Here is a 12,159-nt window from a genome sequence, read left to right as displayed (position 1 = left end):
CCACACAGTAACTGGGAGGGCTAACGTAGTTGGCTGAGGAGGCGAGGTTGCGGTGTCGGGATTGCGCAGAGCCTAGGAGCTCTCACCTTCAGGTTGTTGGGGTTTAGAAGGTTGCAGGAATATTGCAGAGTGGAGCTGGTGAGGTACTGTAGTCAGAACAGTACCTGACAGAGCAAGGCCAGAGGAGTTGCTACCGAGGGTTTCTAGCCGAGGAACCCAGATCAGTGGTGTGGTTGCACAAGACAATCAGAGTAGGGGGCATCTCAACAGCGACAGAAGGATTTCTAAGAGGGAAATCAGGACTCAGAGGGAGTCCAGAAGAGAACTTCTAGACGGGAAGTAGAGACTCAGAGGAGTCGAACAGAGAACTTCCAGGAGGGAAGTAGAGGAGCATCATGGCACTACACGGAGTAAGAGACCAGGATAGACTGGACGGAGCATCGAACTTCGCAGTCTGGAAGGCCAAAATCTTATTCGTACTTGACAGGAATCGTGTCAAGAACTTCGCCTTGAAGGTAATAGCTATCCCAGTCGACCCCAATGATAATGACAAGTACGAGGAGGCGATGGCGAGGGCCAAGAGCATTATCCTTGACGGGGTCAAGGATCATGTAGTACCACACATAGCCGAGAAGGAAACAGCATTTGAGATGTGGGAGGCTCACAAGAAGATGTACCAGCATACTTCTGTGCATAGAAGAATGTTGCTTGAGAATCAGTTGAGGTAGTATTAGATGAAGAAGGGAGAACCGATTAACACCTTCCTTGGAGGACTGAATGAGATCTGAGATCAGTTGACTGCTATAGAGGCGACACCGGATCAGGAGCTAATGGTGAGGACAGCCCTGAATGTTGTCTCAGAAGACTGGGAGGTGTTTGTCCAAAGTATACTGGGCAGAGAGACTCTCCCACCTTGGGACGAGATATGGGTAACTCTTCACTGGGAAGAGATCAGACGGCAGTCGAAGATGGGTAGCAGCAGCAAGGGGATCAAAGTCAAGCAGGAGGAGAAAGATGTGGCCCTAGCATCTAAGTGAAAGCAAGTGAAATGGAAGAAGAAAGATCTCTCCAAGATCAAGTGCTTCTATTGTGGGGAGTTGGGTCATTATGCGACCCATGTCCAAGGAAGAAGAGTAAGGGAGAGTCTTTCGAGACTAAGGCAGCGCTAGCATGGGCAGAGAAGGAACTTTTGACAAATGATGACTGTGCCATGAGTGCACATACACCACTTCAGTGCAAGTGGGGAGACATCGAGCTGTAGTCAAGTGGACTACAGGCGATGAGGGGCAGGATCCTTGAGGTACCCAGCGTCTTGGATTAGACCTTGTTACAGGAGCCCCGAAGAAGAGTAGCAAGACTGGGTGATGTGGGTAGAGACAGATGCGGATGGAGCGGTAGAGAGAGCTACAGTGCAAGAGTCCCGAGACAGTGCAGAGCTAGCAGGCTGTAGCAGTGCAAGAGGCACAGGAGTGTTGCACCAGTGCAGGATGGCACAGAGAGGTGTGCAACGGTGCGAGATGCAAGGAGTTGTTGCAGCAGCGCAGAGGTCAGAGAGGGAGCACTTGTCAACGGTAGAGGGAGCTTCAGCATTAGTGGGTGTCTCTTGTTGGAAATACTAAGAGGGGGGGTGAATCAGTATTTCTTTTCAATTGTTATTTTTACCAGTTAAATCATTTATATTTAGAACACAAAATGAACAACAGGAATAAATGCTTTTATTAATAGGATCTTTACAATAAATCAAGTACAATGTATATAGGTCTTCAACCAGTTGCCAAGCACCAACTTGGACTTTTTGTGAGGCTCCAACCTCCAGGGCACCAACCCTGTCTTGTCAAGGCACCAACCTTGGATTTAGGAGCACCAACTCCAAGGACACCAATCCTTCCAATTCTGAGGCACCAACCCCAAGGGCTCCAACCCTCTGTTATATATTGTCTAGATAGGTTTGGTAGTAATTGTCTGCTCCCAACATCTTCTTCACTGAATTTTGTCTATCTACGCCTTCATTGCTACATCAATGACAACTTGTCTTCATATGAAGGAGTCTTCACAACTCTTCATATTGCCCAAACAGAGTCTGCAAAGTTACCTCATGATGATTTCAAATAGGCATCATGATCTCCAATAATGTTTCCAAGATTTGTTGAAGCTTTCCAACAAGATATCTGCGCTAAGCCTCAATGTATGCATAAAAGCAATTCTCTGTTTTCAAGCCTCTGTTCTTATTGTCGCAATAACTGCTTTAGGAGTGATTGTCATGGTATCTTACTTCCAAAGAACATACTCACAAATACTTCAACGTTGGTGTTGTCTACTGCTCCCTTCAACTAATGACTGATGAAATCTTACTTGACTGGTTCAAGGTCAAACAGATCTTCGTCTTCCCCTAGCCGTTCGGCTTCCTTCTGTCCTGCTGGACCTTCGGCTTCCCTCTGTCCTGCTGGACCTTCGGCTTCTTTCTGTCTTATTGGTCCTTCGACCTTTTTTCTATCCTGCTGGAACGTCGGCTTCCTTCTGTCCTGCTGGACCTTTGGCTTCCTTTTGTTCTATTGGACCTATAGCTTACTACTTTCTCACTCGATCTTTGGCTTCTTTTGTACCTTTATCGTCTGCTAGACCTTTGGCTTCTCGAACTTCGGCTTCCTCTTTCATTCGCTCGACCTTTGGCTTCCCTTTTCTTCCGCTGGACCTTTCGGCTTCCTTCTGTGCTCGCTCGACCTTTAGCTTCCCGATCTTCAGCTTCCGCTGTCTGTTCGAGTTCACCAATTATCAAAAGAGACGTTCATTTGGAAGAGAGGCCAACTTATGATGTCGCATATTAAAATTATATCAGGGAGGCCCTTTCATCCACAGACTTAATTATTGACGGAAATCGCATCACAAGAGAGGTTATACCCATATTGGAGATCCCACGTGCCATGTCATTCCTTTAATCCCGCAATCGCAACTTTCATGAAAATCGGAGGTTTTACAAGTGTGCTCTGTCCTCCGATATCAACATCATCGATATTCACATATCAACATAGTTAAAACCATATAATGGGTGGTCCCACCAGCCACATCATCACCTTAATCGCAATCGCAATTTTCGGAGGTTTGCACATAACATAGTGATTCCACTACTGCCGACGGAGCGGATGCGATACAATCTTAAGCAGTTGTTAATAAACCCGTCGAGTCCACAACCTTATCGCAATCGGCGGTTTTCCATCGTTACATCTCTTCAAGACTTGCGATATGCGACAGATGCGATATTTCTTTAGGACGTATCATAATGGTGCAGCGGGTCCGCATACATATCGCAATGGGCGTATTTCAATGTGGCAAGGCTTTAAAGAGGCTTGCGATGTGGCGGATGCGATGTCATATTAAGGGTTGTTACTATAACCTGTTCGGGTCTGCATGTATTATCGCAATCGGGGTTTTAATGTGACAATAGCTTTAAAAGGACTTGCGATGTGGTAGATGCAATGTTGTATTACTCTCCCTTACTCTTCTTCCTTGGACATGGGTTGCATAATGACCCAACACAGTCCATTGGAGTTTCTGGGGTAGATTGGCTGACATTGGAGTTTCTGGGGTAGATTGGTGTTGAGTAGCTACCGGAAGGATTATCCGGGGTTTCAGCCAAGAGATTTGTCAAAAACTGAGAGGTATTACTGCCAAGGAACTTCTTTGTTGGGTAGGCCAGTTTCAGCACCCAGATTGTACTCTGATATTGCTTAATAAGAAAACCCTCAAACAGTTGCACCGGTTTTCCCACATTGGGTTTTTTCGGGGACATTAGTCCAAAAATAATGGTGTCATATGGTGTGTTTGTTTTTGTTTCTTTTAGTTGCTGATCTGTAATATGTTGAGCATGCACTAGTGTTTATTTTCAGTATTTACATTGTAAATAACTTGTTAAGGAAAATAACAAGTAGGTAGGAATAAATCAGATAAAGTGCATGGAGGGTTTCTAAGTAAGTAAACTTAGAAACTTCAACAAGATCTTTGTTGAGTTAGTGCCTTCGCATATAGCCTAGATGGTACCGAGATCTCTAGGGTTGGTATCTTAGCAAGTAGCCTAAATGATACCTAGATCCCTGTTAGGGTTGGTATCTTGGCAGGAAGCCTAAATGATACCTAGATTCTTGTTAGGGTTGGTATCTTAGCAGGTAGCCTAGATGATACCTAGATCCCAGTTAGGGTTGGTATCTTGGCAGGTAGCCTAGATGATACCTAGATCCTTGTTAGAGTTGGTACCTTGGCAGGTAGCCTAGATGATACCTAGATCCCTGTTGGGTTGGTGCCTTGGCAGGTAGCCTAGATGGTATCTAGATCTTTGTTGGGTTGATACCTTGGCAGTAGCCTAGATGGTACCTAGATCCCCTGATGGGTTGATACCTCGGAAGTAACCTAGATGGTATCTAGATACCTGGAATAGTATATGTTGGCAATAGCCTAGATGGTACCTAGATTCCTAGATCAGCATGTCTTTTGGATTGATGTCTTAGCACCTCGAATCCTATAAAGCAATCTTTGTTGGATTGGCACCTCGGTTGTTACTCTTCTTATGAGAATATTTCGTGTAGAGAAGATCCTTGTATCAGTTTTGCAATTATGAATACCTCCCTAGCTAAGAGGGAGTGTTGAAAAATGTAACTATGTTCGGTCTTTATAATTGTCTATGTATTTATATAATTGTATATTTATTGTAAAAAGTGAAAAAGAAAAAGAAAATTATTGTTAAGCATGGGTTTCATTCTCTTTTATGTGTCTCCAAGGTCAAAGCATGCATTTCATGCTTTTAGGGTTTGTCAGAAGTCAAAAGAATTTTTGTCATATGTATTAGACCCTTATTGGGCTACTTGTATCAAGAAAGTTAGATTTTTCTCCAAGACCAAGTCGGCCCTACCTGTGACAAGTCAGCTTGATGTGGCTATTCAATCTATTAGAAAAGGTATATATTGGAGAAGAATTCGACCTTTTTGGACACACACATCTTCAATCTGCAATAGAAAAGAAGTGCAAAGGAAGAAGAAAAAGGAGTAGCCCTAGCGAAGGAGAGAGAAACCCTAGTGAAGTCAAAGATTTGGAATTTATCTTGTTGCAGTTCCCACGTGCGAGTTTTCTAGGGTTTATGGGCGGATTGAAGGTCCGAAGATACAGGCCGAAATTGCAGACCTGAAGTGGAGGCCGAAACCTTGAATGAGACAGAATTTTGAAGCATTGACCTTTGTTGACTTTTTCAAGCATTGTCTTGTTTGGAGAGAATTCTTTGGAGGGCTGACTTGGTGCTTGGAGGGAATCTTTGTCTTGGTCTAAAGGTATTGGATCTCTCATTTTCACTTAGTTCTATAAGAAGAAGAGAATTTTGACTGGGTTTTCCCCTAGGAGAAAGATTTTGCCCTGGCTAAAAGCCTACATACTGTGTCCTATTGTTCTTGTGATCTTCATGCTCTTTATGGTTTGATAGTTTCTTGATGAAAAGAAAACATAAGAAGATAACATAATTCAAATATATCACAAGCTATTATAAAAGTAAGAAAATCCATGAAGAGCAAGGTGTTTTGGTTGTGGTGACAGTGGGCCATCAATTGTCACTTGCTCTAGTGTTAGCCTTGCAGGGTACCCCTTTCCAACCCCAGCTAGCTTTTGCGGCAACAGGGCTAATAGGTACCCTTTATCCTATCTAAGTCCTTGTTGATGAAAAATGTGGTTCCAGCTTCCCTACAACTATTTAACTATGGTTCCATGGACTCATTACATGGTTATATTTAACAATCAAACCATGCTTAATAAATCACATGTAAACAACTACCCACTTGTGTATTTGAGCCATTACCTACTTCTGGACCAGTAATTCTACATGCAGGCAACTACCTCTACATATGGACAAATACTTGAGATGTGAAACTGATCTTTCCCTCCCAAAGCCTTCGGATGAAGATCAAACAAACTATAACCAATTTAACATAGACTATGATGCCAACAATGTATTGTAAATTTGTAATATACAATTTTTCTCACTGGAGAAAAAAAAATGATCTTCATAGACATATTTATTTAGTACTTCTTTTAAATTTCTAGAAGGCAATCAGTTGTTATAATAATCCCTAAAAATTCTGAGGCAAAAGTTGGTCCTATATCTCATATGAATTCTCTATAGGCATTTATTGCAGCTTTAAGCTATGCAAATCCTTATATGTTTCTCTGTTCATGCGCACTGACACATGAAAAACATAGAGATGTGCTAGCATAGAAAGATGACCAGCGAGGGGCAGATAGAAGTATAAAGAGATCCCATGGCATAAACAATACAGTCCACTTGTTTCAGCTGCTCCAGCACTGAATCATTAACAGCTGGGAATACCTACAATACCGCGACAGGAAAAGATTCAGAAACTCTAACAAAGAAAAATCTTTCTAATATCTGAAATAGCACAGCCACAATAAATGCCACATGAGATCATAGTCTTACAAGCATTCAAAAAAAGTTCTACAAAAAGGTTGTATAATTTTTTATAGCTGAAAGGAAAATACTTCTCTGTCCACAATAATGAAAATGAACAGGACTAATGTACAGTTGGAGGTGTTTTGAGTCTTGACCTCTAATATGAGGTAAGGTCTAACTTTTATTGCCTACAGAAAGAAATTTATCCTCCTCTTTATTGTCAATTGAGACGAAAAGTAAATCTAATGTCATTGTTGCAAAGATTAAATTTCAGTTGATCCCTAAATAATATGACTTGTTGGAAGCCCCGGGGATTAACTCAGTGGGTTGGGTCCCTGTCGCTAAAGCACCTCTGCTATTGAGAGGTCATGCATTCAATTCTCTCAATACTCTTCAGGTTAGGCTCCGTGGTTGAGCCAGCAGGAAGTGATCCTTTTGGGTAGATCTGCCTAGTACAAATATTCCGTAGACATAGTGGTCACTGATCTCCGAGGACCATGAACCACATAGAAAAAATAATAAAAAATAAGCAATGACTTGTTGGAACTCACAAACATTGCATCCTCTGATTCATTCAAATAATTAACTGTAGAAGCCGCACCTCGAAATTAGTAATCAAATAATAAACATTACTTTTTGAATCTTAATAGCTAGTCAATAACTTGGTAATGGATGAGAAATAGCATTTGAATAAGTCACACGTATCTTCGATTTCAATTTTATAGTTAAGTTCTACATGCATATTGTAAAATAACAATATGCCGACAATAATAATTTTCTGAACTGTGTAGCACCAAGACTCATTATTTCAGTGACAAGAGCCAACATGAAATCATGATAAGCATCATATCCAAAAGAGCACAACATAGAATTTCAGTCTTGTAAAAGTAGATGATGCCATACAATCAATATGACCCACTAATACAAACTTTAGCAGAGATTTCAAGTGAGAGCAAGAAGAATATGCCTTTATTGCATAGGTAATTCGACCTACACCATATTTTAAGATTCCTTACTGTCCTATTTCATCACCCCTGCACACATAAGTGGATCAAATCCCACCCCCATTTACTCCTTTAGAAGAATGGTGGAAAGCAAGGAGTTTTCACCATTGGGAAAGGTTCAATTCCCATGAGGGATTCCCTAGAGCCATGGGGGCACCTTGAGGTAGTGGTCGAATGTGTGGTTGCACCCAGAGAGACCATATTAAATGGTTTCATGACCTATGCACACATAAGTGGATCAAAGCCAATCCCCATGTTTTTCCTTATACGCCAAAGGATCTTAGCTCAAGTGGTTTGGTGAACAATTAGTTTCCCCAGCTGCATGGATTCAAGTCTCTAGAGACATGTTGTAACTGGCCCATTTGTAGCATTTATGAAATAATTGTATCTGGTGTAGTAGTGGCAGCCGATCTTCGAAGTTACCAATTCTCCAGAAATTCTCATTCTGGTTTAAAAAAAGAAACTCCTTACTGTCCTGGGTAATTGGCAACATACAGACAGGAAAAAAGGTTCTAAGATCATGACATCAGAAATATCAAATAACTGCCAGAACAAAACATTTGAAAAGCTAAGAGAAGCTCTCAACACCTGGAAGCAAGATTGAATTGATTCAATGCAATGGCTCAGAAGCAAAACGTGTAAATCACTCTTTATAATGCTCCAAAATTTAGGTAGGGCAGGAAGAGGGTGCAGTATGTAGGAAACGTGGCAAGATATTATGAAATGCATATGCTCATTTAATTTTGAAGGAGAGAGCCATATACTTCAAAGATTCAAGGAAAACAATAAATATTACAGACGTCAATAAGAAGGATAAAATATAAACAAAAGTAGCTTTATTCATTTCATGTGTCAAACATAGGATAAAATAATAAAATAAAAATTATTTTGGTGAGAAAGGTAAAATATAAACAAAAGTAGCTTTATTCATTTCATGTGTCAAACATAGGATAAAATAATAAAATAAAAATTATTTTGGTGAGAAAGGTACGTTGACTTAAACCGGATGGGATGAAACACGATCACATTTAATAAGACTGACCTTAGAAAAGCATTAAAAAGTACATGAGGCAGTGTATAGCAGAATATTGGGCCAACCTCAATACAAAGGAAGAAATAAGGAAATTATATCAATGTCCACAAATAACAAGAATAGGTCAATGAGAGTCAAAATTACATCCAGTAATATAGAGAACCAGGCCAGCAGAAGAAACCTGGGGACTCGAAAAGCAACTAACTGTAGGATGCTCAAACAATGTGAACAATGTACAGAAAGTGAGATGAGGGGTAAACCCTAGCTATATGACCCAAGTACATTTACAAATGGCCTTCAAGGAATGTTGAAGACAAATGCTGGAAGTCAAGGGAGATTGGTGTAGTCACATGTCTGTAGCACTGCTCGAAGCAGAACTGATGAAATCATCATCAATCACTGTGATAGGGCCTGTTACCCCTTCTTCTATCAGGTGTGCATATAGTTAAATTCCTCACATTATTCAGCAGGGCAGATTGGAGAACTATTTTTGGCCATTTCTCGTGTTTCTTGAGGCACTTCACGAATCCAAATGCACAGGGCTCCTGTGTCCTATTACCCACCAGCTCTATGCAGATCTGCTGTCAAGAGATGAAATTTTAACACTTTGAAATGTTTTCCTAGCCTTAATGAGAATTATCCATAATGGGTGGCCTGACTTGGTCAAGACCAACTCAGCTAGTGTGTTTCCTTATAAAGGAAACATTACCAAGCACCTAGCAAGGAATTTGAAAAATCCACATGTAGATCCTCACTTAGAGTCACTGGGCCATATTTTATATTGTCACATAACTTCCAATCTACTATGGGTAATGTGCCTTCGAAGAAACACATAGAGTAAAATCCATAACAAGAACCTCACCTAGAACCAGTAAGCTATATGTAATGTCCTCTCCGAATTGATGGACTACTGAAGGACGAAATAGCCACAAAGTTCTTTTTCTTGAAGTACAGGGCTCACTAGCAGGTGGATCAATGGGATCCATCGAGCCTTCAACATCAGGCATCGGTTCATCAGATGGAGGTTCATCCTACTTTTCTGCATCAACATCATCATTGTCCTTCCTCGAGATAGGAAGTTCTCGGACTTTCCTACGAGCAGAATCTTCATCGAAAGTGACATCATGACTTAATTCAACTTCCCTTTGACCAGGCACATAGATTTTATATGCCTTCAAAGTTTCATTGTAGCCCACAAATGTTCCTTTCTTCCTAGACGCCTCTAGTTTGTTTTTTTTCTCTTTTGGCACATGAAAATATACGGAACAACCAAAATTTCTAAAATGAGAAACATCGGGTTTCTTATCGGTGAAAACTTCATCGGGTGTCTTGAAGTCCAAAGCTTGATGTGGGCATCTGTTTTGAACATACACAACGTTGTTGGCAGCTTCTCCCCATAAGAACTTCGGTAGACCTTGGTCACGAAGCATGGCACGGGTGGCCTCTATGATAGTACAATTCTTTCTTTCAGCAACACCATTTTGTTCGAGAGTATATATAGTAGTGGTCTCCCTCTTAATGCTAGCTTCTCTACAATAGTCATTGAATTCATTTGACTCGTATTTAGTCCCATTATCGGTCCTATATATTTTGATCTTCTTCCCTATTTAATTCTCGACCAAGGCTTTGAAAGAGCGGAACCATTTGAATACTTCATCCTTCTTCTTTAAGAAATAGATCCATGTTTTGCGCGAGAAGTCATCCACAAAAATAGCATAGTACAAATATTCACCCAAAGATGTCACGAGCAACATAACTGATAGATCAGAATGGACCAATTGAAGAATATTAGTGGTTTGAGTCTCACTTGAGGGGAATGGTCCCCTTGTATGTTTTCCAGCTTCACATCTTTAACAAACACCTTCATGATTTAAGTTGAATTCGGACATACCTGTGACCATCTTCCTTACATGAGGTAAGCCTTTGAAATGAAGGTGAGCAAAACTCCAGTGCCACAATTCGTATTGAAGAGAAGTGTCACAAGCCATTGCTCCCAACAGACTTCCTCCAACCTGATAGAGACCTTCAACCCTGAATCCAAGAGTGAATGCATCTCTTGGGTTTCTTTGCCAAACAAGAACCTTCCCATCAATGAATGTTACCTTAAAACCTTTGTCTTCCATCACAAAAATAGAGACCAAGTTCCTTTACAGATCAGGTACATATAGAACTTCTTGTAAATGAAGAGTTTGACCTTGACTTAAGTGAAGAGTAACAGTCCCAATTCCTTTCACAGGATAAGTGGCATTAGCCCCAAGTATAATCTCCATATTTGTCTTCTTTTCAATCAAGTTTGAGTGAGCTTCTTTGTACCCAGTGAAGTGCCTTGAGGCACCACTATCAATCAACCAATGACCCAATGTATCCGGAGGAGAGGTAGTGCTGAGGGTAAAAATAAGATAAAATTCCTTTTGCTTTACAACATTAACTTCTTCATACCTAAAGTTTCTCAACTTCTTGGGAGGACGACCATGAGCAGCAGGAGCATTCCTCTTTCCTTTGTTATTGAACTTGTTGTTCCTTTGATTGCCATTGCCCTTGAAGTTGTTGTTATTGTTGTCATCATCTCTTGGAGCATCCTTCTTGTGAGAACACTCTCTAGCAAAGTCGCCAAACCTGTTATAATTGAAGCATCTTCCTTTTCTTCCTTCTTTGAATCCCGACTTGAACCCTTGACCTTGATTTCTTGAACCAACATTGTTCTTCATCTTAGAATGAGCAAAGAAGGCGGTAGGATTGTTCCCAATTGAGGGCTTGTCTTTTTCCATCATCCTTATTTCTTCTTAAGTGCATCTGGCCAATAATTCATCAAATCCCAGAATCTTGTCATTGTTGAGGATGGTAGTGTTGAACACATCCCATTCTCTTGTAAGACCTCCAAGAGCAAAAAGAGTGAGCTCCCTGTCACCAATGACTTCTCAAATAGATAGGAGATCATTCTTGATCTCGGTAATCCTCATGAAGTAGGATTGGATGGATTCTCTTCTATCCATCTTGATATCTTTCAACTTGTTCTTGAGAAAGAGATCTTGATTTAAATTAATTATTTTGAACATCCCAATTAGCTTGTCATACAACTCCTTAGATGTTTCCAAATCAGAAATATAGGCAACCAAAGGTTTGTGAATAGAATCAACAATAATTTTCTTAGCTTTAACCTCACCTTTCTTGTACTTTGTTTGTGCAGTAGTAGATGCATTTGAAGGAGGCTCTACTATTCTTCCTTTGACATGGTCCATAACATCATTTTTTTCTAATGTCAAATCTAGAGTCATCTTCCATGCATGATAGTCGGATTTGTCCTTAAGCTTGTCCTCGGATTTGAAGAAAGACGTAATCATCATTGGGACTAACTCTAAGTCTTTGTCCAACAACTTCCCTTAGTGATTTATTTGCTTCACTCTTGCTTGGGCTTTGTCTTCACCTGAGCTCTAATACCATGTTAATTTTAGATAATAATGGTATGTTCTATGCTTTAGCACAATTTACTTCAATGTTCCTTTGGCAGCCCATTGACAATTTCCAATTATATCCAGTAGCAATCACATTATCTTAAACACATTGACAATAAATGCAGATAGAACATAAAACGTGTGCAGAAGACAAGCCAAGACAAGAGGACACAAGATGCTATGGATGCTAGGGACAGACCACAATGTGGGGAAACCCTTTGATCAAATCTT

The 12,159-nt window shown here is 40.6% G+C and overlaps 1 protein-coding gene across 1 annotated transcript in view; it reads right to left on the bottom strand.

The window, feature by feature from the left end:
• MEE18 (maternal effect embryo arrest 18) overlaps positions 1 to 12,159 on the bottom strand; it is a 433,784-nt gene that overhangs the window by 151,100 nt on the left and 270,525 nt on the right. The window contains 1 exon segment of the mRNA XM_089404666.1: positions 6,257 to 6,358. Within this exon segment, the coding sequence (XP_089260792.1) occupies positions 6,257 to 6,358 (102 nt within the window).

This window comes from Pinus tabuliformis, chromosome 2_2 (genome assembly GCF_031772625.1).
Source record: "Pinus tabuliformis cultivar Carrire ecotype Pingquan chromosome 2_2, CPIR1, whole genome shotgun sequence".
NCBI classification, from domain to species: Eukaryota; Viridiplantae; Streptophyta; class Pinopsida; order Pinales; family Pinaceae; genus Pinus; species Pinus tabuliformis.
The sequence above is the reverse complement of the archived record's forward strand: the minus strand, read 5'-3'. Positions and strand labels throughout refer to the sequence as shown.